Here is a 24,396-nt window from a genome sequence, read left to right as displayed (position 1 = left end):
GCCAGGTAATTATCCTTTCAAAGCATTTCTGAAGACCGTGAAAGGGCCTGTCACTTGCTTATACGAGACATTCAACAAATATTGGCGAGTAGATCAGTAAAGATCTCCAAAAGTGTACTTTTTAAAAGGCAGTGCTTGTGAAGTTCATTACCTCCCTAAGTTCCTAATGTGGCCATTTCCCACAAAGGCCACAGTGTGGGGGGTGGTCCATGACCTCGCTGCAGGGTGTCACGGACTTCCTAAGATACAGGGCACCTAGGAGGAGGCCCGGAGGCTCAGCCCCACCACCCACAGGCCCCATCACAGTGGCACATCTGTGACAGATGTCACACAGGGCATGCCCACGGCACTGCCCTATCATCTCTACAGAGTTGTGCTTTGGGGACGCAGCACCCCACGGTCCTGTGCGCCTCTTCCGAACATCCCAAGGCTTCACGGTCAAGAAGTGTCACCAACCCTCCACTTGGGTGCCCCCGGCCACACAAGAAGATCACTGAGAACCCACACACACATGCCCTTTGATGAATTATTCACAGCTACTTCTGAAATCTGAGAGTCAGCAAGTCGACAAGCCTGAGGTGCTCGAGGGCCAGCATCCTGAAACAAGGCTGGCGTCCAGGCTGTCCTTTCCCGTCTGCTGCTAGCCAACCACGTGCCGTCCTCTCCCGAAGTGGCAGGACGGTGGGGATGCCCCTCCCTGAGCTGCCGCAGCCCTCCCTCCTCCTCACCCTGCTCCTCGTCACCACCACGCCCCCACAGCTCTCTTCTCAGACTGTCCCCTCCCTGCTCCGACAGTGTTCAGATGACCTCGCTCCCCAACTCTGCCCGTTTCTGACTTTCTCCGCTTGGCCTTTATGTGGGGCTCGGCGAACGTTTATTGCTTGCTGTGTTTTATGGTTTCTCCAGGCCATGTATATTCATTATGTTACAGAAACAGTAACAGCGCAGGGAAATACTGGGCCCTGATATTTCGTGTAGGTGGTAAATTTTCAAAGGGGTGGATATGGTTTTCCATAAGAATGGAAGCAAACTGTGACACTGAAGGGGATGATTAGTGAATTTCCATGAAGGAAGGATCTGCTCCAAGTGGTGAATCATATTTATGGATCTGCCCACCAGGCGGCACTCAGACGGGAGGAGAAGGTGAGGGAGCCCCGGAGTCACTGCACGTCTGCTCGAGTTTTACTGCAATCTATTAAACCTTGGTATTTAAAGCACAGTCACTTTCTAAATGTCAGCCCTTAAACTTTTTTTCCTGCAGAAAACTTTACAGAAGTTATACCTGATTATTTGCAAGAACTTTGATACCTAAGAGATTGCATTCTTAGGAAAAGAAAGGTTATCGACAAAAGAAGTGTTTCAAAAGACCGTTGCAAATAGGAAAATGGGACAAATGCAATTTGGGAAAGTTACCAAACGTTTGGAGAATGTATCGCGTGTGCGGCGAAGGTGCGCCTGCTCCTCTCGGATGGAGACCGCACCCCTGCATGGTTCTCACCAGGAAGGCGGAAAGGGCGGCTTTACCTGCTGTGGACCTGACAGTTGGGGTGGTGTTGGAGGGCGTCATCACGGGAATACATTCGTCGTCCTGGGAGTAACCAGCTTGGATGGCTCGGAGGTAACTGTGGCTGCGTGTCCGGAAGCATCCGGGAAGGTCCAGGGCGTCCATGGCCTGGGACTCGACTTCACTGAAGACAGATTCACACACCGACTCGAACTGCCCGTTCATCTCTGCCTCGCTCATCTGGAATAAGAATGCACAGGTGATGGCGAGATGTGGCCAGGTCATGGGAGAAAAAGAAAGAACAAAACTCACCCTGACCTTGAGGTACTGTCTCTTCAGCAGAGTTAATTGGAAATTGGCCTTGGGGCTCCATTAAGCTGAGGGAAGGGCTTTTACTGGGTTATTTCTCACAAACACTAAGAAAAATGTCACTTCTGAGATGTTACTGAAATTCTGAGGGCCCCTGAGGGTGGCTGAAAGGGTGGCCTGCTGGAAACGCCCAGGACAGAAGACAGGACGCAGGTGGAGCTCGGCACCTGGGCGGTCAGTGAGCACACGCCGCTGGTCCCCCCTCTGTCCCGACCCCGGCGCCTCTGTCAACATTCCAGGCTGTCCATGGCCCAGAAACTCTAGGAGCTGAGCCTGCCTCTGTGCATCGTCGTGGAAACCAAGCACACATCTGGCGGGAAGCTCATCTCCTTCTCCCCAGGGGAGCAGCAGGACCGCGGGTCCAGCAGAGAAAGACACGGCCAGCGGGCTGTCCATCGCTTCGTCACCAGCCTGTGCCATGTGCGTCCTGCCTGTGCTGCTGCTTGGCCTGGGATGTTAGGAGACTCACTTCCTTTGACAATGTAGCAGGTGAAGTAATAGTTTTCACGCCTGCGATTTAATTTCCAGGTATAGAGTCACCCTGGGAACCTAAAAGGTCCAAATGTGTTAAGAAAGCATCGAGGCTTTGGACAGGCGCGGGATTGCAGGTGCCGGGCACACAGGGGCACGCCCATCGGGTTGGCTAGAGGGACTTTGCGTGGGGTCAGTGAGCGCTAGCAGGGGACACACTTTTCCTGCCATTTCTGGGTAGTGATCCTTGTGCGTTTCCCGAGAGCCAAACCTACAGGCTTCATCTGGGTGCCCAGTGAAGGGAGGTGCGCAGGAGAGCCAGGGTGAAGAGAACGGGATGCAGAACAGGTGAGACGTTAGGAAAGACAAGCTTAACGGCTTAGCCACTCGTCGGTGAGGACGGGGGGCTCACGGGTCCGCGGGCAGGGCTCTCGGGGTGGGTCACGTGTCAGGCTGAAAGGGACGTTGATAAATGAGCCCTCCCCGGCTACTCCTGTGTTGGGTGCACCCCTCGGGGGAATCACGCGTGGGTTAGCACGTGTGCACAGGCGGGATGCTTGCTGGTGAAGTCCCCGTGCACCGGCCGGGGCTGGGAGGGGAGGCTCAGTGCACAGGGAGGCGGTGAGGGCTGAGGGGGCACCCCGTGGCCTCTGCTGTCCCTCCAGATCGGTCCCCGGCCCGTCCCTCCTGCCCTGGGTGTTGGGAGGGGCCCACGCCGCCCGGGACGTCTGCTCCGCTTCTCAGGTGGCTTCTCCACGCCCAGCACCCCTTGCTGTCATCGTCCTGCCTCTGTCCTGCACCTGCTGTGTCCGCCTCTCACACCCCAATGTCCCAGTGTGCTATCCCACTGCCGGGAAGGCCACCCACGACTTCCAGAACACCCTGCGTGATGCCCACAGATAAAGACACCAGCACAGTACCTGTGCTCTGCCTGTTTGCAGGGTGAAAGCGGGCGAGAGAAGCTGATCTCCCCTCCAACAGGAAGGAAAACCTTCCTTCTTCCAGAATCTCTAACTGCAGACCTGGACGTGGCCCTGCCTGGCACCACGTGGGGCTCCTGACATGCTGGGAAATGGCCCCCTTCACAGAGCGAGCATAACCCTCTCTCGTTCTGGAGATGGCGGAGGAAAGTGTGTGTGTGTGTGTGTGTGTGTGTGTGTGTGTGTGTGTGTGTGTGTGTGTGTCGGGGGGGGAGGAAGGCAGGCCGGCTGCCTGGCCCCCAGTGTGAGGAGGAGAATCTCTGGGTCGCATCGACAGAAAACACCAGAGGAAGGTTTCTGAAGCTGGAGAGGGGTACACAAATCAGGGTCAGGACAAAGCATGACACTCCCATCGTGACAGCCTCACGTTCCCAGTGACGAAGCTTGTGGGACACACACCTGCTGGGTTGAAACATGACATTTCCCGACTACACATTTCTTACACTCTGTTTTCCCTTATGGGGAATTATATCAAGAAGCCTCAGATCACTTCGTGCCATTTATGTCAAAGACCCACATCAGACAGCCTGAAAAGGCCAAACTCTGGGTGATGGCACCAGCGTCCCCAGCACCCTGGCCGCAGGGTTTCGCGGACCCCCTCCTGCAAACCCACCGCGGGCCAGGAGCTCTGTCCTTGAGGCAGGACACCATCACACCTGCTCGTGCATCTTAAAGGCTAAAATCTCAGCGAGGACCACTTGGCTAGTACTCACAGCTACAGAGACACATCCGTGAGGTTCTAGAAATGAAGGTGACTCATTTCTCCCAGACAAACAGAAGTAGTTGAGAAGGATCTCAAGACTTGGTCCAGAGAGGACCTGAAATGCTCTGTCCTCTGAGAGCTGATGTGTTCACCGAGCCTGAGGGGGACTGGGAAAAGTGGGTGTCGTTTTACGTTGGGACTCAAACCACGGCTTGGTCCCCGGGAATCCCAGGAGGGTGCCAAGCCAGTGGGGTAAAAGCTATGGAAAACAATCAGTGTGGCCTGAGGCTTCCTCTGTCTCCCTTCGTGAACCATGAACTCAGAACACAACCGGGCCTGCTTCTGGAAAATGTGGGCACGGAACAGCCAAAGCGGGGCAAGCTGGGGAAGTGGGGGTGACAGGGTGACTGTCCAGTCTGTGGCAGAGCCGGGGGTGGGCTCTGCAGAGGTCATGACAGATGGCGAGCAGACACGGCCCCGCACGTGGCCGCCGTGGAAAACAGAGTGGCGGTTCTTCCAGAGATTAAACGTAGAACCGCTGTGGTCTGGTGAGGCCACTTTGGGATATTTACCCACAGGAACTGAAAGCAGGGACTGGGGAGGACATATACTTGTAAACCCACGCCTGCATGGTGGACTGTTATTGTGATGTGGACGGACCGTGAGGGCACTTGCCGGGGGAAAGAAGCCAGTCATACAAGGAAAGACGCCGGGTGAGTCCGCTGGCTGGAGGTCCAGGGGACTCACGTCCACAGAGACACGGAGGTGGTGGCACCGGGGACACCGGCCAGTGTTTGGTAGGGACAGAGTCTGCATTCTGCCAGATGGAAGAGGTCTGGAGATGGACGGTGAGGGGCACTGAACGAGCATGTGACACCGCTGACCTGCACACTGAAACACGGTCAAGATGGAAAGTTCTGTCACGGATATTTTACCACAATTTTTAAGAATTTCCTTTAAGAAGGAAGCCATCACAGTGCCAGAGGTTTTTAAAGAGGAAGAGAGAAAAGGGGGCCACAAGACCGTAGCGTGGCTGGAAGATGTGGGGAAGGCAAGTGTGCTTCCTCAGCCAGGATGCAGAGGTCCCAGCGATCCCACCACACCGGACCCCAGCACCACCTGCAAGTTCTAGGACACATCGGACCCCCAGCACCACCTGCCAGCTCTCAGATATGCCAGACCCCCAACACCACCTGCCAGCTCCAGGACCCTTCCTCGGCCAGGATGCAGAGGTCCCAGCATCCCCGCCACGCCAGACCCCAGGACCACCTGCAAGTTCTAGGACACGCCGGACCCCCAGGACCACCTGCAAGTTCTAGGACATGCCGGACCCCCAGGACCACCTGCAGTTCTAGGGCACGCCGGACCCCAGCACCACCTGCAAGTTCTAGGACACGCCGGACCCCAGCACCACCTGCAAGTTCTAGGGCACGCCGGACCCCCAGGACCACCTGCAAGTTCTAGGACACGCCGGACCCCCAGGACCACCTGCAAGTTCTAGGACACGCCGGACCCCCAGCACCACCTACAAGTTCTAGGACACGCCGGACCCCCAGGACCACCTGCAAGTTCTAGGACACGCCGGACCCCCAGCACCACCTACAAGTTCTAGGACACGCCGGACCCCCAGGACCACCTGCAAGTTCTAGGACACGCCAGACCCCCAGGACCACCTGCAAGTTCTAGGACACGCCGGAGCCCCAGGACCACCTGCAAGTTCTAGGGCACGCCGGACCCCAGCACCACCTGCAAGTTCTAGGACACGCCGGACCCCAGCACCACCTACAAGTTCTAGGACACGCCGGACCCCCAGGACCACCTGCAAGTTCTAGGACACGCCGGACCCCCAGCACCACCTACAAGTTCTAGGACACGCCAGACCCCCAGCACCACCTGCAAGTTCTAGGACACGCCGGACCCCAGCACCACCTACAAGTTCTAGGACACGCCGGACCCCCAGGACCACCTGCAAGTTCTAGGACACGCCGGACCCCCAGCACCACCTACAAGTTCTAGGACACGTCGGACCCCCAGGACCACCTACAAGTTCTAGGACACGCCGGACCCCCAGGACCACCTGCAAGTTCTAGGGCACGCCGGACCCCAGCACCACCTGCAAGTTCTAGGGCACGCCGGACCCCCAGGACCACCTGCAAGTTCTAGGACATGCCGGAACCCAGCACCACCTACAAGTTCTAGGACACGCCGGACCCCAGCACCACCTACAAGTTCTAGGACATGCCGGACCCCCAGGACCACCTGCAAGTTCTAGGACACGCCGGACCCCCAGGACCACCTGCAAGTTCTCGGACACGCCGGACCCCCAGCACCACCTACAAGTTCTAGGACACGCCGGACCCCCAGCACCACCTACAAGTTCTAGGACACGCCGGACCCCCAGGACCACCTGCAAGTTCTAGGGCACGCCGGACCCCAGCACCACCTGCAAGTTCTAGGACACGCCGGACCCCAGCACCACCTGCAAGTTCTAGGGCACGCCGGACCCCCAGGACCACCTGCAAGTTCTAGGACATGCCGGAACCCAGCACCACCTGCAAGTTCTAGGACACGCCGGACCCCAGCACCACCTGCAAGTTCTAGGGCACGCCGGACCCCCAGGACCACCTGCAAGTTCTAGGACATGCCGGAACCCAGCACCACCTACAAGTTCTAGGACACGCCGGACCCCAGCACCACCTACAAGTTCTAGGACACGCCGGACCCCCAGGACCACCTGCAAGTTCTAGGGCACGCCGGACCCCCAGGACCACCTGCAAGTTCTAGGACACGCCGGACCCCCAGGACCACCTGCAAGTTCTAGGACATGCCGGAACCCAGCACCACCTACAAGTTCTAGGACACGCCGGACCCCAGCACCACCTACAAGTTCTAGGACACGCCGGACCCCCAGCACCACCTGCAAGTTCTAGGACACACCAGACCCCCAGCACCACCTGCAAGCTCTAGGACATGCCGGACCCCCAGCACCACCTGCAAGTTCTAGGACATGCCGGACCCCCAGGACCACCTGCAAGTTCTAGGACACGCCGGACCCCCAGGACCACCTGCAAGTTCTAGGACATGCCGGAACCCAGCACCACCTGCAAGTTCTAGGACATGCCGGACCCCCAGGACCACCTGCAAGTTCTAGGACATGCCGGACCCCCAGCACCACCTGCAAGTTCTAGGACACACCAGACCCCCAGTACCACCTGCAAGCTCTAGGACATGCCGGACCCCCAGCACCACCTGCAAGTTCTAGGACATGCCGGACCCCCAGGACCACCTGCAAGTTCTAGGACATGCCGGACCCCCAGGACCACCTGCAAGTTCTAGGACACCCCAGACCCCCAGCACCACCTGCAAGCTCTAGGACATGCCGAACCCCCAGCACCACCTGCAAGTTCTAGGACATGCCGGACCCCCAGGACCACCTGCAAGTTCTAGGACATGCCGGACCCCTAGCACCACCTGCCAGCTCCAGAACCCTTCCTCGGCCAGGATGCAGAGGTCCCAGCGTCCCTGCCACCCCAGACCCAAGGACCATCTGCCAGCTCTAGGACATGCCGGACCCCCAGCACCACCTGCAAGTTCTAGGACATGCCGGACCCCTAGCACCACCTGCCAGTTCCAAGAAAGAAAATTACCCTGATGGTGGACGCACTGAAACAAAGCAAATGTGCAGCCTGAGCAGTGATGAGCTCAGGAGGCTGGGAGGGCATCAGAGCCGCCCCGAAGGTGAGAACAGCCGGGGGTGGGGGGAGAGTGTGGCAGGTCCCCGCTGGCTGGAGGCTGTGATTTCACTCCCGCTCAGGTGCCCTTCCTGCACCACAGCTCGGCTGTGCCTCCCCACGTGTGCTTTCCATCTGCAGTGAGGGGCCAGGGGGAGGTCTGGGGACCCACTTCACAGCCTGAGGATGAGTAGGGATGTGTCCTTGCAGCTTGCTTGGAGGGGGCTGGGACTCATAAGGAGCGCCTGACCCCAGGAGTGCCAGCATGTGTGGGCAGCGGGCATCTGCATGGCTTTGTGACCCCTCCAGGTGGGACACATGCCTTCCACATGGGGTGTGGGAAGATGACAAGGTGACACAGGAAAGGAGGTTGCTCGGTGTGGTGGGGATAGAGGGGATGGGAGGGTGGCACAGAGCACGGGGCTGGGGTGCCGTCTGCTCGTCTCCATGGGTGGCCGTGGGACATGCCAGGTGTAGACACGAACTCCTGGTCTGCCCTGGCTGTCAGACAGGTGACTGCTGCGAGACCCAGGGCCTCCCTCGCTGCTGTGTGTCCCCAAGTCTCTGTGCAGCCGGGAAGCAGCTCAGTTCATGTGGCTGGGGACTGCGTCTGCCAGGAAACCACAAGGTCGTGCCCTGCTGGGTGGCCCTGGGTGACAGTCACTGGCAGAGCTCATCACACTGATGGGGACCACACCGCCAGCACACTATCATTTACCAGATGGTGGAGGACTAGGTGGTCTTCAAGCCTATCGCTCCCCGTGCGTTTCTGGGAAATGGAGAACGCGGTCATTCTTCCGGGTAAGGTCTAGACCCAGCCGGACAGACATTACATGTGGTGGGGGTACAACCAACAAGCCCACTGTGTTCTCTGAAACCACAGGGATGTCGTGCTGAGAATAAGAACAGCGCTGGGATCCTCTGTCCGATGGGCTGACAAACTGGTGAACCCCAGGGAGATAAGGAAAGGCCAGGGAAGGGTCGGCGCCGAAGCGACGCCCCAGACAGCTCAGGCACACAGTGCGTCTGCACCCAGGTGGCCTGTGTCATGCCGACGCCTCCCGAAACACAACATGTCAATGTGCGTTTCTAGCGTTTTCAGTGCGATTCCTCCAGGTAAGAACTCTCATGGTTAAAAACAAATTCCATCCCTCAAGCTGGTCACTGAGCAGGTGTAACCGCACGTGTACTATTACCGTCCTGGACGCTCACCGCCGGCAACCCCAGGGCATCATCCCAGACCGTCCACACGCCTACGCGGACTCTTCCCCGGTTTGTGAGCTCAGAGAAGCCGGACCTGAATTCAAAGACTCAAGCTCAACTCACAGCATGGCTCAGAGACAAGCAAGTCTCACAGGGGCTCAGTTAGACTTTTAATTTCATGTTTGCTGCTCGAGAGACATTGAGTATTAAAGACGATGGGTGCTTGGCAACCAAGCCAAGTGTCTCAGGGACACGAGGGGTTCACCAGAGGCAGCACCCCAAAGGCATCGTCCTCGGTTACTGGGAGCTGCCTCTTCCTCCCTGACGTGGAGGGCACTGGCCAGGGTCGGACACACAATGACTATAGATCGGTTCCCACGTGTGAAACGGCCCCACCCACCACCAGGGTGCCGGGAGTATCTTAGGGAACTATATGCTTTTTTCAGAATTAAACCTGGAGCGCAGTTTAAAGTCCTATCCTAGAACTCAGCAGTCGGAATCAAAGTCCTCAGAGTCTGTAAAACAACCAAGTGGTCTACTGTTGCTATTATTTACAACGACGAATCTTTTCAGATACAGAAAGGTGTGAGAGTGTGTTTTTTTTTTTTTTTTACTGATGTATTTTTGGAAATCCCAGCTTGGGTTCACCAAAAACACACATACTTGAGAGTAGTACATGGCTTATGTGTCTGGAAAATAATGATGAGGAGCCCCAGGGAAACTGTTTCATAGGAATGTCTGAAGAGGTATGGTGTGCGTTCAACTGGAATCTGTTTGTTGAGAGCAAGTGCAAACAGAGAGAAAGCGGAATCAGACCCATAAACAGGGAGAACAAACGTGGTTGCTGGGGGTGGGGGATGGGGGATGGGGAGGGGGGCTGGGCCAAATGGGTGAAGGGGGCGGCAGGTGCAGGCTTCTGATGGAGCAAATGAGTCACAGGAATAACAAGCATGGTGGGGGGGAGGTCATTACATTGTACCAGCAACGTAACAGGACAGATGGTGAGCTCTGCACAGTGTGTGAGAGTCAAATCACTATGTGTAGCCTGAATCTAAGGTAACATCCTGTTGACTGCACTCCAGAAAGAAAGAAAGGAAGCAAGGAAGGAAGGAAAGAAGGAAGTAAGGAAGGAAGGAGGAAAGAAGGAAGGAAGAAGGAAAGAAGGAAGGAAAGAGAAAGACAAAGCGTCTGCAGTGCAAACCTGGCCCTGCTGCAAAGCTCGTGGGTCGCGTGTGACTCTGAGGCCCTACTTTGGTGACGCCGCTGCTGGAGGCGGAAAGGCTGCTGGCCTGTCAGGACAGGTGTGCGGGCGTGGGGAAGGGTGCCTCAGGGCACAGCCGCTCTCTGTAGCTACCGCCTCCTGCCGTCACCTTGGGCTTTACTCTGAAACGGGGTGTGTCCCCGATCAGGTCGATAATTACAGTAGTCTAGTTGCTGTCCGTCTGCTGTCGTTACTGCTGTTTTCATTATTATTAGCAGGGGCATTTGAGTTGGGACCATGGCGTGACCCTCTGTCCCGGCTCGCCCAGGGTTGGGGTCCGGGGCTAAGGCCGGCACGGCCCCGGTGTGCAGACTCAGGAACGGTCCTTTCCTTGTCATGGGGGGACAAAGGGTCACTGGAATTCTCTCTGCGGCGGATGGAGACCTCATCCTGTGTTTGAGGAGGAATCGCGTCTGAGCTGATTAACGAGTAAGGTCTTTCTTCCTTCGGTTGCGGGACAGGAAAAACCCGGACAGGGTAGGAGAAGAGGTCCGGAGCACGGCTTTCTGACGAGACAACAAACGGCAAGATGAGCAGGCTCTTGCCTTACGAGGCAGCGACAGCCTGGGCAAGAGAGTCTTCGGCTCGCTCGAGCCCCCGGCGAGCTGCCGGAAGCCCGCGCGGCACGATCCGTGAGCAGGAGGGACCGCGTACTTACTGCCACTGCTACCATGACCCTGCGGTGGCACCGAGGGCGCCACTTACTGAGGACTCAGCACGCGCCCCTGTCTGCGCAGCGATGCCCAGCACCCTGCAGCCACCGCCCCGCGCGCTGTGCGAGCCGGACTGCCTCTCCCTACCACCCTGGGTGGCCGCCTTACTCTCCCTGCCGACGGGAGAGAAGTTCGCGATGGTTAAGGGGCTGCACGGGCTACGGGTGTCAGAGGCAGCGGGCCGCCCTCTCGGCGCCCACCCTGCAGTGAGCAGGAGGAGGCACGCGGCGGAGCCCTCAAAAACCGCGGCACCGCTTTGGACGGCAGCTGAAACCAGCAAGCAACCTGTTGAGTCAAAACTCAGAGATGCAATTCCTAGCGATTCTCCAGCACACGGCTCATCTTGCTCTGGCGCGTTCTTCGCACAGCTCAAAGCAGGGCGGGAACGCCTGTGGGGTCCCTGACTCGCCGGCGGCCACACCCGCCGTTCACCCGGGGCCACGGATCCCACGGGGGCCATGTGTGAAGCCGGGCATGGTCCTCTGAGCCCGACAGACAAGACTCTGGGGGCACCAAGCACCCCCCACCACTTTCACCTCTTCTTACTGGACCCCCAGCGTCCGCAGTGGAGGCCAGCACAGACAGCCTGACTGTCACGGCCCTGCCCCACCCGTGTCAGCGGGGAAGCCGCCTGGGGAGAGGACAGTCTGAGCTGAGGCGGCCGAGGCGCCACCCCTTACCCAGAGGAGGCCGGCGTAGGGGGCGTGGAGAACCAGGTCTCACAGGGTCCCCGCGTCTGCAGCCAGACGATGCCAGGCAGGAACGTCACCTGCGCTCGCTGCCTTCCTCTGACACGGGCGGGGCCGCCGTCCCCCGAGCAGGCGACTGCCGTGAGGACGTGGCCTCAGAGACCGGACCCGAGGGAGAGGGGACGGAGAGGGTTCCCAACCTGGCTCACACAGCTGGCCTGACTCAGGGTGCTGACGGCTCTCATGTAGCTCTGGTTCCGGGAGCGGAATTTCGGGGAGTTGTACTTGGCAGAGGGGTCCAGGCTGTGCGCAGCAGACACGTCCCTTGCGGCTTGCAGGTAGCTCTGGCTAAAAGAGAAAAAGAAATGAAGAGAAAGGCGTTCCGTGAGCATGCACCGAAGGGGGAGAGCAGGTGAGGGGCGTTCCAGCCACCGCCGAGCGGCTGTTAGAAAGTTTCCAGCCACGTGTTTGTCTTTTCACGGACAGCTTGGTCTTAGGCGAATACCCGCAGGTTCAGCTACAGAAGTAATGGCGGGGAGGGGGTGGTGCTATTTACAAAGCTTCTTGGAAAGCTGGCTTTTTATGGCCAGGTAGGGAAGTCCAGATCGTTCCACACAAACGAAACAGGGCGCTGGAAAGCACTGGAACCGTTCACACAGCACAACGGCGGACCTGGCTCCTGAATTTAAGCCCAAACCCCGAGAGTCTCATAAAAATCATGTTAGCTTCTGGCAACTTTACGCATTCGGAAAAATAAAGTTAAAAAAGAGGCCAGCCTTCCGTTTTCGCTCGTGCAACGTCGTCCAGGCTCTGGGATGGGAGGACAGAAAGAGCAGACTAAGAAGTCAACTGCGTCTCATTATCCTAACGGTCATCTTCCTCCAAATGCTCCTAAAAATCAATGTTCTCTGATCCCCTTTCTTGCTATTTTCTAAAATGTTAAAAGTAGGGGAAGACCGTGAGGGCATCTGGCAGATGGAAAGGTCGGCTTAGCTTAAACTCCTGGCCAGCTGAATTCCCTTTCTTTCAAGTTCTGTTGACAATCTTTCCATAATAAAAACTCAATTTATCTGAGCAAACACTGGAGTAGTAAGAAGGGAATTAGCCGTTCTTCTTTCCTGTGCTGGGTCACACCGGGACACTCGACAGGGCCAGCACACCTGTCTGCGTGTAAACATGTACCCAAATACTGGATTGCCAGAGTCTGGCTCCGTGGCCGGTTAAAGTAAGCGCCTTGCCGTTCAGAGCAAATTCCAGATGCAATTTGTTTTCTCTCTGATTTACTTCTTTCTTTGAAAATGGGACAGCAGACAAGGGCTTGGGCTCTGTGACACGTGCAGATTAAACAAAGCCCATTTATTACAGATTTGAAGTCGTTATTTCTGCTAAAATCAATAATGCTCATTTATATATAAATAGAATACAATTTATATTACGAATTATTATTATGGTGATGTTTGCTTTAAAACCAGGCGTGTAACATTCCAGCTCCCTTCGCTCAAAACAAAACAAAGACGGAGAAGGAAACTGGCATAAGGTAGGTCTGGTGTGGGCACATGACGGGGACAGCGGCTCCGCCTGGACGCCTCGTGTGACCCCCCTGCTTCAGCCTGGGGATCCACACCCACACCAGGGCGGGCGCCGGGCCTGACCACCAGGAAGACGGGTGAGCAAACCCCCACGTGTGGCCACCCGCTGTGGATGTGGCAGGGAAGTGGCCAGAGTCCGTGGGAGCGGCAAAAAGCCAACAGACGGCAGCCAGGACTGTGTGGGGGCGAGAGGGCCGGGCCCCCTCATCAGTGTTTGTGTGTGTGTGCTGGCCCGCGTCCTGTGTGCGCCTGTGGGCACAGCCTCTGCGCAAACCCCTGACTTAGGCTCCTGGCCTCACTTCTGACTCTGCAAAAACGCAAGCGTTCTGCATTTCTCCCTCCTTCTGTTTCCTTGACATGGCTCATTTCACACCTTGCATTTCTGCCGGTTGGTGCTGATTTCTCACTTTCTTCCTATAGACTAGCTCTCCCCTGTGACTGACACGACCACCTCGCGTGGTGACATCCTCGGGTCTCAGAGCCCCTAAAGAAGGATTGGTGTCTGTCTCTGAATCGGCGCTTTTAGCCCATGCCGGGCACCGTGAGTGAACACGTGTCCTCGGAATGAGAGCAGATGACCCTTTTGGTGGCTTTTGGATGGCACTCACACATGATTTGGTATATGTTGCGATTCTATGTTTCAAACACATTTTCTAACTCCCGTGACCTCTCTCTTCCCAAACCGGGCATGCCACTTAGAGAAAAGCTGTCACTGCAGAACGCTGAACACATTCTTTTTTTTCTTTTGAACAGTGACTCACAATAGTTACCACTGGCTGCATGCTCTTGTGCTGGGATCGTTCCACATTGTAAAAACGGGACACGGCGTGGCTGGGGTAGGCTCACACAGAGCGCATGGCCCAGCCAGACTCTGCGCATGCATCTGGCTCCAGAATTCATGCCTTCAGCCCCAAGATCACAGCTACGGAGTCATAGAAGCAGAGAGCCCCAAGAGCATGGTCCTCCATTACTGGAGGACCAACTTCAGCCTCATTAGGCTTAATAGAATATTTGTAATTTTTTTTAAATTTTTTTAACGTTTATTTATTTTTGAGACAGAGAGAGACAGAGCATGAACGGGGGAGGGTCAGAGAGAGAGGAAGACACAGAATCTGAAACAGGCTCCAGGCTCTGAACTGTCAGCACAGAGAACGATGCAGGGCTCGAACTCACAGACAGTGAGATCGTGACCTGAGCCAAAGTCGGATGCTTAACCAACTGAGCCACCCAGGCGCCCCAATAGAATATTTTTAATTTTTTTCATGTTTATTTATTTTTGACAGAGAGAGAGAGAGGGGGGGGGCAGAGACAGAGCGTGAGTGGGGGAGGGGCAGAGGGAGAGGGAAACACAGAATCCGAAGCAGGCTCCAGGCTCTGGGCTGTCGGCACAGAGCCTGACGTGGGGCTCAAACCCACGAACCGTGAGGTCATGACCCGAACTGAAGTCGGATGCTTATCTGACTGAGCCACCGAGGCGCCCCTTGAATTTTGTTTTTATTGTAATGGTTTAGCATTTTATGATACAGTGTCCCGAGGACCAGCTGTCTTTGTAGATCACAGACCTGGAGGCTGAAAAGCAGGAGTCAAGACGAAGAGGCACAGTTGGGGTTAGAAGCCAGCATCACGTGTCTTCTGCACAGGACATACCAAGATCCCCGGGAACCCTGACTCCAGGACGTTCCCGTTCCTCCCTAGAAACCATCCTCGGGAATCCTACAGCATTTTGAAACCCCCTCGAAGCCCCTTGGTTACTTCCTCAAACCGACGGTTTCCACCTTGGGATGCTCGTTGTCAGGGGTAGAGGTTATTTTCACGCATAGGTTGGCAGCAGCTGAGGAAATGTTGAAAGGAAACCATAAAAAGTTTTCCAGAATAACACGAAGGTATTTGTTCCGGTTCTTTCCCTTCCAAACTACACCCACACGGCACAGTCTTGTGTGCACAGGCACCAGGGAGGCCCGTGTTGGAAGGCTGCGAGAGGGACGGTGACCACACAGCGGGGAGGAGGCTTCTAGAATTCCCACGCCTCCCTTCCTGCCCGCGGCCATTCTGGGCCCATGGGCCGCATCCCAGGCTGACAGGCCTCTTCTGCGACCTCAGGTGCTTGAAACACAGGCTCGCAGAACGAAATACGTGCTAACCAGGCCTCTGCTTTCAGCTGCGTAGATCCATGTAAACAGACTCGAAAATGTAGCCAAAATAAGCCACCCCTTTATGTTGGTCTCCTTAGGAAAGTGGTGAAGACTGATTCAGATCGCATGAGGGAGAAATAGAAGGAAGCCATTTTATCCGTCCTGAACGTGTCCGCTCCACACGCAGAGGGCGTCGCTCCACGCTATGAAGAGCTGCGTGGCGCTTCTGTGGTCGTGGATTCGTTCTCCTGCTTGGGGCACAGTGTCCGCTGATTATTCGTCTGAGGGGCAGAAAGGTGGAATGGGCGTGAGCCCCAAGGCCGGAGGGTGACGCGGAGCAAGGTCACCGGTCACCACAGGGGGGCAGGGATGGAGAGGAAGGGCCACCTGGGCGTCAGGGAGCCGGCGAGGCTGAGGCGAGGGGACCAGGCTCTGGGGGCGGCTCTCGGCACAATCAGGGGTCACAGAGGCCACCGGGGAAACGACTTCGGTGGATTTGGGGCAGAAACTGACCGCAGCAAAGACAAGAAAGTGATAGCGTAAGTGACCATTTCAAACAATTTGTTGGATTTGTCCATACGGAGGACAGCGCCGGGGTCATCTGAGAAAAGTCGCGAGTTCTGGGGGGACGAGTCCATGTGTTTTTGGGAGGTGAGAAGATGCTGTGGGAAGGACACTCGGGCGGGGGGAGGCAAGGGAGGCCCCCGTGTGAACACAGCTCTGCCTGGGAGCTGGGCCCGGGGCGGGGGGCGGGGGTTGGGGGCGGAAGCTGGCCTGTGTTCCCTTTGCTCAACCCCTGCTCCCGCGTCGCCAGAGACGGGCTCCTGCGTCCCCTCAGACAGGCTCCCACATCCCCAGAGATGCTCCCACGTCCCCAAAGACGGGCTCCCAAGTCCCGGGAGACGGGCTCCCACGTCCCCTCAGACGGGCTTCCGTCCGAGTCCTGTCCCCAAGGAGGACAGGCCCCCGTGTCCCTGCGGACGGTCCCTGCTCAGGGAGCGTCTACAAGGTGAGGATCAGGACTTAACGCACAGCGTTCACTCAACAGTGAGGATGTTCTCCACGGTAGGCTGAGAGTGGGGCCCTCACCTGGCGAGCGCTTGGTTAACAGACGTCGCATTGAATCTGTCCCTCAGGAGGCCTCGACGTGGCCAGGGGGGCGCAGAGTGGCAGCTCTCCATTGTCTTCCAGGGAGTCTGGTGAGGGTGTCTCCTGGGGGCGGGGGCAGCTGATGGGGAGGGGCTGCCCGGATGGGACCCCATTTTTCCATGTGAGATTTTGCCTCAAGCAAACATTTCAACTGTTTGAACAGTTCCGACAAGAAGAAAAAGATTTTTTTCCCTCTAAAATGGAAATCGTAGAACAGAAGTAGAAATACCCACTACGTTTTTATTAGTGGAAGCAGAGTCGATACGCAGCAAGACGCACGGGTCTCAAATACAACCTGGGCAAGTTCCGCCTGCCCTCTGTAAGCCATACCCTCACTGGGATCTTGTGTCCTCACCCTTCCTCGTTTAAGCCCCTGTAGCGGCACTGAAGCGCTATCTCACCAAAGCTGTACTTCTCATTCCCACGGTGACCATTTGTGTATCTTCTCTTGCGACGGGACTTTTCAGCATTCCTATTTTAAAAATTGGGTTACTTGGTTCACGTTTTTGTTTTGTGGGGGCTCTTCCTACATCGGGCATTCAGCGCCCTTGTCAGATACGAACGCCAGGCGTTTTCCTTCACTCTGGGGCTGGCCGTGTCGTTTCTTACCGGTGTCTTCGGATGAGCACAGGTCTCACACGTGCCGGTGAGATCCACTCTCCGGCCACACCGATGTAATCTCTTTGGTTCTTAACCGAGGGAGTTTCCCCCTCCCGTGGGACAATGTCTGGGGAAAGTTTGCGTCGCCACCGCTCGGGGGAGGGGCACGTAATGGCAGCAGCCAGAGATGAGGCTGCACGTCCAGCAGGTGCACAGAAGGCTCCCGAGGAAAGAGTCGTCTGGCCCCAAATATCAGTAGTGCTGTGGCTGAGAAATCCTGTTCTACTCTTGCTCCAAATCACACTGTCTTCCAACCAACAACAGCCTCAGCTGCACGTCCCTCAAGTGCACACTGCACAGTCACCACAGTAGACTATACTTGGGGCCACGAAACAACATGAATTCATGCTTAGCCCAATGGAGACGCCAAAATAATTTCGGATGTGTGTGTGGTAGCCCTGCCTGCTAAAAGGGACCAGCAATGAGCCCAGGGAGCGCCTGCCTCTTGGCTTCCAAACCATTCCCTACAAGGGGAGGGGGTCCTTGAAGACGTGCTGTGTTCTGTGTCTGGACTGGGACAAAAAGCCAAGAACATGAGTTGCCCAGCTTTGTTCTTTGTCAACATTGTTTGGCTCTTCCAACCTTGTTTGCATTTTGATGTATATTTGAGAATTTTCCTGTCAGTTTGTCCAGGAGCAGTGTTTGTGGTTTCTTGGGTAGAGATTCGATGACGCTGTTGAGATATTTAAAACCCTTTTACAAATAACAAGTGTTGGCGAGGATGTAGAAAAAAGGAAGACCTTATACATTGCTGGTGGGGACATAAGCTGGTGTGGCTGCTCTGGAAAACAGCATGGAGGCTCTCAGAAAACCAAAATGCAACTACCATAAGATCCCATAATTCCACTACTGGGTATTTACCCAAAGAAACTGAAAACGCGAATTTCAGGAATACATGCTCCTCTGTGTTTACTGCAGTATTATTTACAATAGCCAAGACAAGGAAGCGACCTAAGTGTCCGTCAATAGATGACCAGATAAAGAAGATGCCTCTCTCTCTGCTCTCTCTCTCTCTCTCTCTCTCTCTCTCTCTCTCTCTCTCTCTCACACACACACACACACACACACACACACACACACACAGCCATGAAAAAGTATGAAATCTTGCCACTTAGACAACAGGACTAGGATATTACGTTAAATGAAATAAGGCAGATAGAGAAAGACAACTAGCACATGATTTCCTGCATATGTGGAATCTCAATAAAAAACAAATAAACAAACAAAAAACAGAAATAGACTCTTACACACAGAGAACAGCTGCTTGTTGCCAGAGAGGAGGGTGGCAGGTGAATGAGCAAAATAGGTGAAGAAGATTGCCAAGTACAAATTCTCCAAAACCCCACAAATTTTACATTTCCAATTGTTCATTGAGAAATACGGTTGATTTTTACATTATTTGGCTACTGACCTGGCCTTGGTAAATGCCAATATTTGTTGTAGTATTTGTTTTGTATTTTCCTTAGGTTTTTTGTGTGAATGGTCTTGTCATCTGAGAATAAACAGAATGAAGTTCTTTTTTAGTCTCGATTTTGTTTGTCTTGCTTGCCTTATTACTGGCTGTCCTCCGCTCTAATGTTAAGGACAAATGGTGAGGGTTGATGCCCTATCTTTTACCCAATCTTAGATCATTTTAATATGTATATTGGCTCTCTACCCAACTGGAGAAGTTTCCCTTTTATTCCGGAGTTGCTGAGATTTTTATTTTTTTCCTCATGTCTTGGTTTCTTCTTTATTTCTTCTTTAAAAGGCTTCTTCTTTATTTACTAATATGGTAGATCCCTTCATTGATTTTTAGAGAGAGATTAAGCTAACCATGCATTCCTGGAATAAACCCTATTTGGTCATGAAGAAACTGTACTTGGTTCTCTTTATATATTATTAAATTTGGAATGTTAATATTTTGTTATTTTATTTTTTTTTTATTTTTTTTAATTTTTTTTTCAACGTTTATTTATTTTTGGGACAGAGAGAGAGACAGAGCATGAACGGGGGAGGGGCAGAGAGAGAGGGAGACACAGAATCGGAAACAGGCTCCAGGCTCTGAGCCATCAGCCCAGAGCCTGACGCGGGGCTCGAACTCACGGACCGCGAGATCGTGATCTGGCTGAAGTCGGACGCTTAACCGACTGCGCCACCCAGGCGCCCCAATATTTTGTTATTTCAAAACAATACATTGCTCAGTAAGTGCTTTTTTTGGGTAACACTTTTGGTATCAGAGTTAAGCAGCCTCCATAAAATAAGTTGAGAAGTATCATATTCCTTCACTCTCCAGTTAGTAAGTTTTTACATGATTTGTGTTATTATTTCCTTTAGGATTTAATGGAAATTTACCAGTGAAACTATTGTGGCCAAAAATTTTCTTTGTGGGAATGTTTTTAATAGTGAATTACATCTTTGAAATACATCGTAGAACTATATGGATTTTCTATTTCTTCTTCCGTGGATTTTTCTATTTATATTTCTTTCTATGAAAAACTATGTTTTTGAAGGAATTAGTCCAATTCATATAAGCTGTAGAATTTATTGGCATAAATTTGTTCACAGTTTCCCCTTATTTCCTTTTTTTCTAATGTTTATTTATTTTGAGAGAGAGAGAGAGAGAGAGAGAGAGAGAGAGAGAGAGAGAGAGCATGAGCGAGGGAGGGGCAGAGAGAAAGAGAGGGAGACACAGAATTTGAAGCAGGCTCCAGGCTCTGAGCTGTCAGCACAGAGCTCAACGTGGGGCTTGAACCCACTAATCATGAGATCATGACCCGAGCCAAAGTCAGACGCTTAACCGACTTAGCCATCCAGGCACCTCTGCCCCTTATTTTCCTTTTCGTCTCTGTTGGATCTACAATAATTCCCTTTTATGTTCCTAATATTTATAATATGTGTTTTCTTCCTCTCCCCGTGCCCCCTTTTTTAGGTGGTCAGTCTTGCTAGGGGTTTATCAACTTTTCAAATTACCAAAACTTTTTCCTTCTGCATTCTCAATCTGCCCTTGAGCAGTGAACTTCTCACTCTTCTGTTCCTGAAATGTCAGTTGGTTCTTTCCACAATCTGTTCACTCATCAAGACCATCTTTTCCTTTAAGACCTAGAACCTTATAATAGCTGTGTTTATATTACATAGAAGACCTTATCATAGCTGCTTTAAAGTTCTTCTTGGCTAAGCCCAACATCTGGGTCATCTCAGGTGTTCATTTTTTTTCTTGTTAGCGAGTATCACTTTGCTACAACTTTGCATGTTTTTTTTTTCCTCTTCTTTTTTCTTAGGTATAATGGACACTGTTGACAGAGACTCTGGATCCTGTTATCTTCCTCTGAAGAGTATGGATTTTTGTTCTGGTGGATCCTCCTGAGCTGGTGGGTGTGTGGTTAGACACATTCACAGGATGCATCTGCAGAAAGCTCAAGTATTCGCTGAGTTCAGTGTTCACCGTGTTTAGGTCTCTTGCTATTTTTGAGACACCGTGATTTGCTGGGCTTCAGTCCCTAACTTTTAATCACCTTCAGTGCCAGCAGCTGAAAACTAAACTCAGTTTAGGGGTTACCAGTGTTTACGCAGATTTGGGGGTTCCCTCACTACGGCTCCTTTGCTTCTGTGTTGTCCCTTCACATCCCCCGACCTGTACCTCCTTCCACTCTGGAAGTTCCAAATCCTGTTCCTCAACATCCAAAGTCATGACTGAAGCCCTTTGCTTAAATCCTTACCACCTCATGCCATGAGGACTAGATTCATCTATGTGTGGACTTCACTGAGCGTGCTCCTTTGGGAGTGTTTGAATATTATCCACTTCCTGCCCGCTGTTGTTTGCTGTCCTGTCCTGTTGTTTTTAGTATACATGTTTATATATATTGCATATAAAACAGATAGGTACAGCTGATCCTTGAACAATGCAGGTTCAGGGAACCTAATTGAGAATCCATGTTTTGACCCACCCCAGCCTCTACTAATAACTTAATGTTGACCGGAAGAAAGACTTACTGATAACATAAACAGTTGATCAACACATATGTTATATATTAGATGTATTATATACCATATTCTTTTTTTTTTTTTTTTTTTTTTTTTAAATTTTTTTTTTCAACGTTTATTTATTTTTGGGACAGAGAGAGACAGAGCATGAATGGGGGAGGGGCAGAGAGAGAGGGAGACACAGAATCGGAAACAGGCTCCAGGCTCTGAGCCATCAGCCCAGAGCCTGACGCGGGGCTCGAACTCCCGGACCGAGAGATCGTGACCTGGCTGAAGTCGGACACTTAACTGACTGCGCCACCCAGGCGCCCCTATATACCATATTCTTACAATAAGATAAGCTGGAGAAGAGAAAATGCTGTTTTGAAATTCACAAAGAAGAGAAAATACATTTATAGTACTGTATTTACTTAAAAAAATCTGTGTATAGGGGTGCCTGGGTGGCTCAGTCAGTTAAAAGTGTCCGACTTCGGCTCAGATCATGATCTTGCTGTCCGTGAGTTCGAGCCCCGCGTTGGGCTCTGTGCTGACTGCTCGGAGCCTGGAGCCTGTTTCAGATTCTGTGTCTCCCTCTCTCTGATCCTCCCCCGTTCATGCTCTGTCTCTCTCTGTCCCAAAAATAAACAAACATTAAAAAAAATTTAAAAAAATCAAAAAATAAAAAAACCTGTGTATAGGGGCGCCTGGGTGGCTCAGTCAGTTAAGCGTCCGACTTCGGCTCAGGTCATGATCTCACGGTTCGTGAGTTCGAGCCCCATGTCGGGCTCTGTGCTGACAGCTGGGAATCTGGAGCCTGCTTCGGATTCTGTGTCTCCCACTGTCTGTGCCCCTCCCCTGCTCACACTCTGTCTCTCTCTCTCCCAAAAGTAAAATAAATTAAAAAAAAAAATCTGTGTATTAGGGGATCTGCATGGCTCAAACCCATGTTGTTTCAGGGTCAGCTGTATATATTTGTAGCAGATATGCAACATATTCCAGAATTTAGAACTGCTTTCTGTAGGAGAGCCAGTTCTTGAGAACTCTTACTCATTAAGTCTTATTTTTGAAAATTATGTGGTCATGGTGGCACTTGTCCTTCGTCTGGCTCACTAACATCCCAATTATTTCGTTGTTACTCGTTTAGGGAATTCATGACTGTGACAGGCAGTCTGGCTCCTGTCACGGGACCAAACAGACCCCCTCAGGCCGCGGTGTGGACACACGGCCCACGTTCCTTCAGTGAGATGCGTTTTCCAGAGGCTCGAGGTGACGGCTAGGGGGAGCCCATGCTGTTGATGGCGCACGAGTTTACCGAGCAGCTGTGGCAGCGGTTCACGTCACTGTCCTCGTCCCGCCCAGTGGTGTCAGCTGTGAGGTCTCGCACAAAGGGTTGGAAATGACCGTCTTCACGAAACTACTTGGTGAGGCTCATTCCCCTGGTGCAGAGCCTTGGAGCTGGGCCGCTTGCCCTCTGGAGATTTGCAGAGATGTCCCACACTCTTTTCTGAAACTTCCTTTCTGCTTAGAGCCCACTTTTGGCGTATGTAGGGGGTCCTGCGAGAGTGTGCACACGGTCCTACGAGCACCCCGTGCGACACTGGAGCCTTGCAGCCTGGGCGGTAAGTGCTCAGAGTGACCCCTGAGGCCACACCCACATTTATAGGGAGCGGTGTCTCTAAGGTCTTCTGGGTCTGCCACAAGTCTCCCTCAGGTTCATTTTTACTGAATGACGCTTTAAGTCTTTTTTTTTTTTTTAAATTTTTTAACGTTTATTTATTTTTGAGACAGAGAGAGACAGAGCATGAACAGGGGAGGGTCAGAGAGAGAGGGAGACACAGAATCTGAAAGAGGCTCCAGGCTCTGAGCTCTCAGCACAGAGCCCGACACGGGGCTCGAACTCACGGACCGTGAGATCATGACCTGAGCCGAAGTCGGACGCTCAACCGACGGAGCCACCCAGGCGCCCCCTTTTTGTTTTAATTTTTTGTAACGTTTATTTATTTTTGAGACAGAGTTTAAGTGTTTAAACTGGTCTTACTGCCAATGTTTGTAATAGAAATTGTGGAGTATAGCCAGAATAAAAGGTATCAACTTAATTCCTGGACATTTAACATTTCTGAGGTTATTTTTTAAATTCAATCTGCTGGCGTCCTTCCCTATAATTTACTTTTCTAAAGAGACACAAAATTGAGGCCAGTATTAGTGAACTTCTATAAAGAGTTGACATCAACAGAGAGGAACCCAGAGGCACGGAAGTCAACATCACGGAATGAAGTAAACCCTCTAAAAAGGTTTTCTCCGGCATTAAAATGCTTTCCCCAAATATGTTCATCCATCAAAATGAGTCATTCATCTAACAAACATTCACCGGGCGCCTGTCACAGAAACAAGGTGATTGAATCATTTCCCCCCTGTCCTCAAGGAGCCCAGATGCCACACACAAATTTTAATGGAGTTCGATTTTCTGAAGGATGTATTTAAAGAGACCCGGTGTCCTCCTGAAAATCTTGCCTTTCTCCTACTTAAATTGCTTCAGAGTTCAACTTCGGAAATGTATTTTTAAAAAATGTTTGTTTATTTTTGAGAGAGACAGAGCAGGGGAGGAGCAGAGAGAGAGGGAGACACAGAATCCAAAGCAGGCTCCAGGCTCAGAGCTGTCAGCACAGAGCCTGATGTGGGGCCCAAACTTGTGAACTGTGAGGTCACGACCTGAGCCGAAGTTGGACGCTTAACCGACTGAGCGACCGAGGCGCCCCGGAAATGTATTTTAAAGAAAAAGTGGCGATGTTGTGCAGAGAACTACAAATTAGGTTGCACTCTAAGAAAAGCAGAGAGGTCAAAGAATCAGAGAATGATCAGTCTGAAGGAAAAGCTCCATTAGTCACTTATCTCCCATGTTATGATTATCAATATATCAATATCGACAGATGTGAATGTGTCAAGATAAACGAAAAAAATCTGCTCTTATTACAAAATTATCTGTCTGTAAACTTTCAGAGATTAAAGTAATGAATATAAAAAAGAAAAGTTCTTAAATAAGGGCTCATTTTTACATAACTATGTGAATGATTTATAAGTCTAGTGTAATACGTAATGGGATACATTGAAACTTTGTATCCTGAAATACTGAATGAGATGCAGCCACTTTAAAAATGGTCTGGAAGTTCCTCAACAGGTAAATGCGATTCCACATGTTCCAGCAATTTTAGTTCCAGGCACGTGTCTAAAAGAAGTGAGAACGTGTCCACCCAAAAGCTTGTCCGAGGATTCATAGCAGAATCACTCATAACATCCCTGAGT

The 24,396-nt window shown here is 52.6% G+C and overlaps 1 protein-coding gene across 5 annotated transcripts in view; it reads right to left on the bottom strand.

The window, feature by feature from the left end:
• DLGAP2 (DLG associated protein 2) overlaps positions 1 to 24,396 on the bottom strand; it is a 617,576-nt gene that overhangs the window by 55,440 nt on the left and 537,740 nt on the right. For all 5 annotated transcript variants that reach the window (XM_047856904.1, XM_047856906.1, XM_047856907.1 and 2 more), the window contains 2 exons: positions 11,825 to 11,972; positions 1,525 to 1,744 (listed from right to left, as the gene is read on the bottom strand). In XM_047856904.1, the coding sequence (XP_047712860.1) occupies positions 1,525 to 1,744; positions 11,825 to 11,972 (368 nt within the window). The remainder of the gene's footprint in view (positions 1 to 1,524; positions 1,745 to 11,824; positions 11,973 to 24,396) is intronic.

Source organism: Prionailurus viverrinus, chromosome B1 (assembly GCF_022837055.1).
Source record: "Prionailurus viverrinus isolate Anna chromosome B1, UM_Priviv_1.0, whole genome shotgun sequence".
NCBI lineage: Eukaryota > Metazoa > Chordata > Mammalia > Carnivora > Felidae > Prionailurus > Prionailurus viverrinus.
This window is presented reverse-complemented; position numbering and strand designations above follow the sequence as displayed.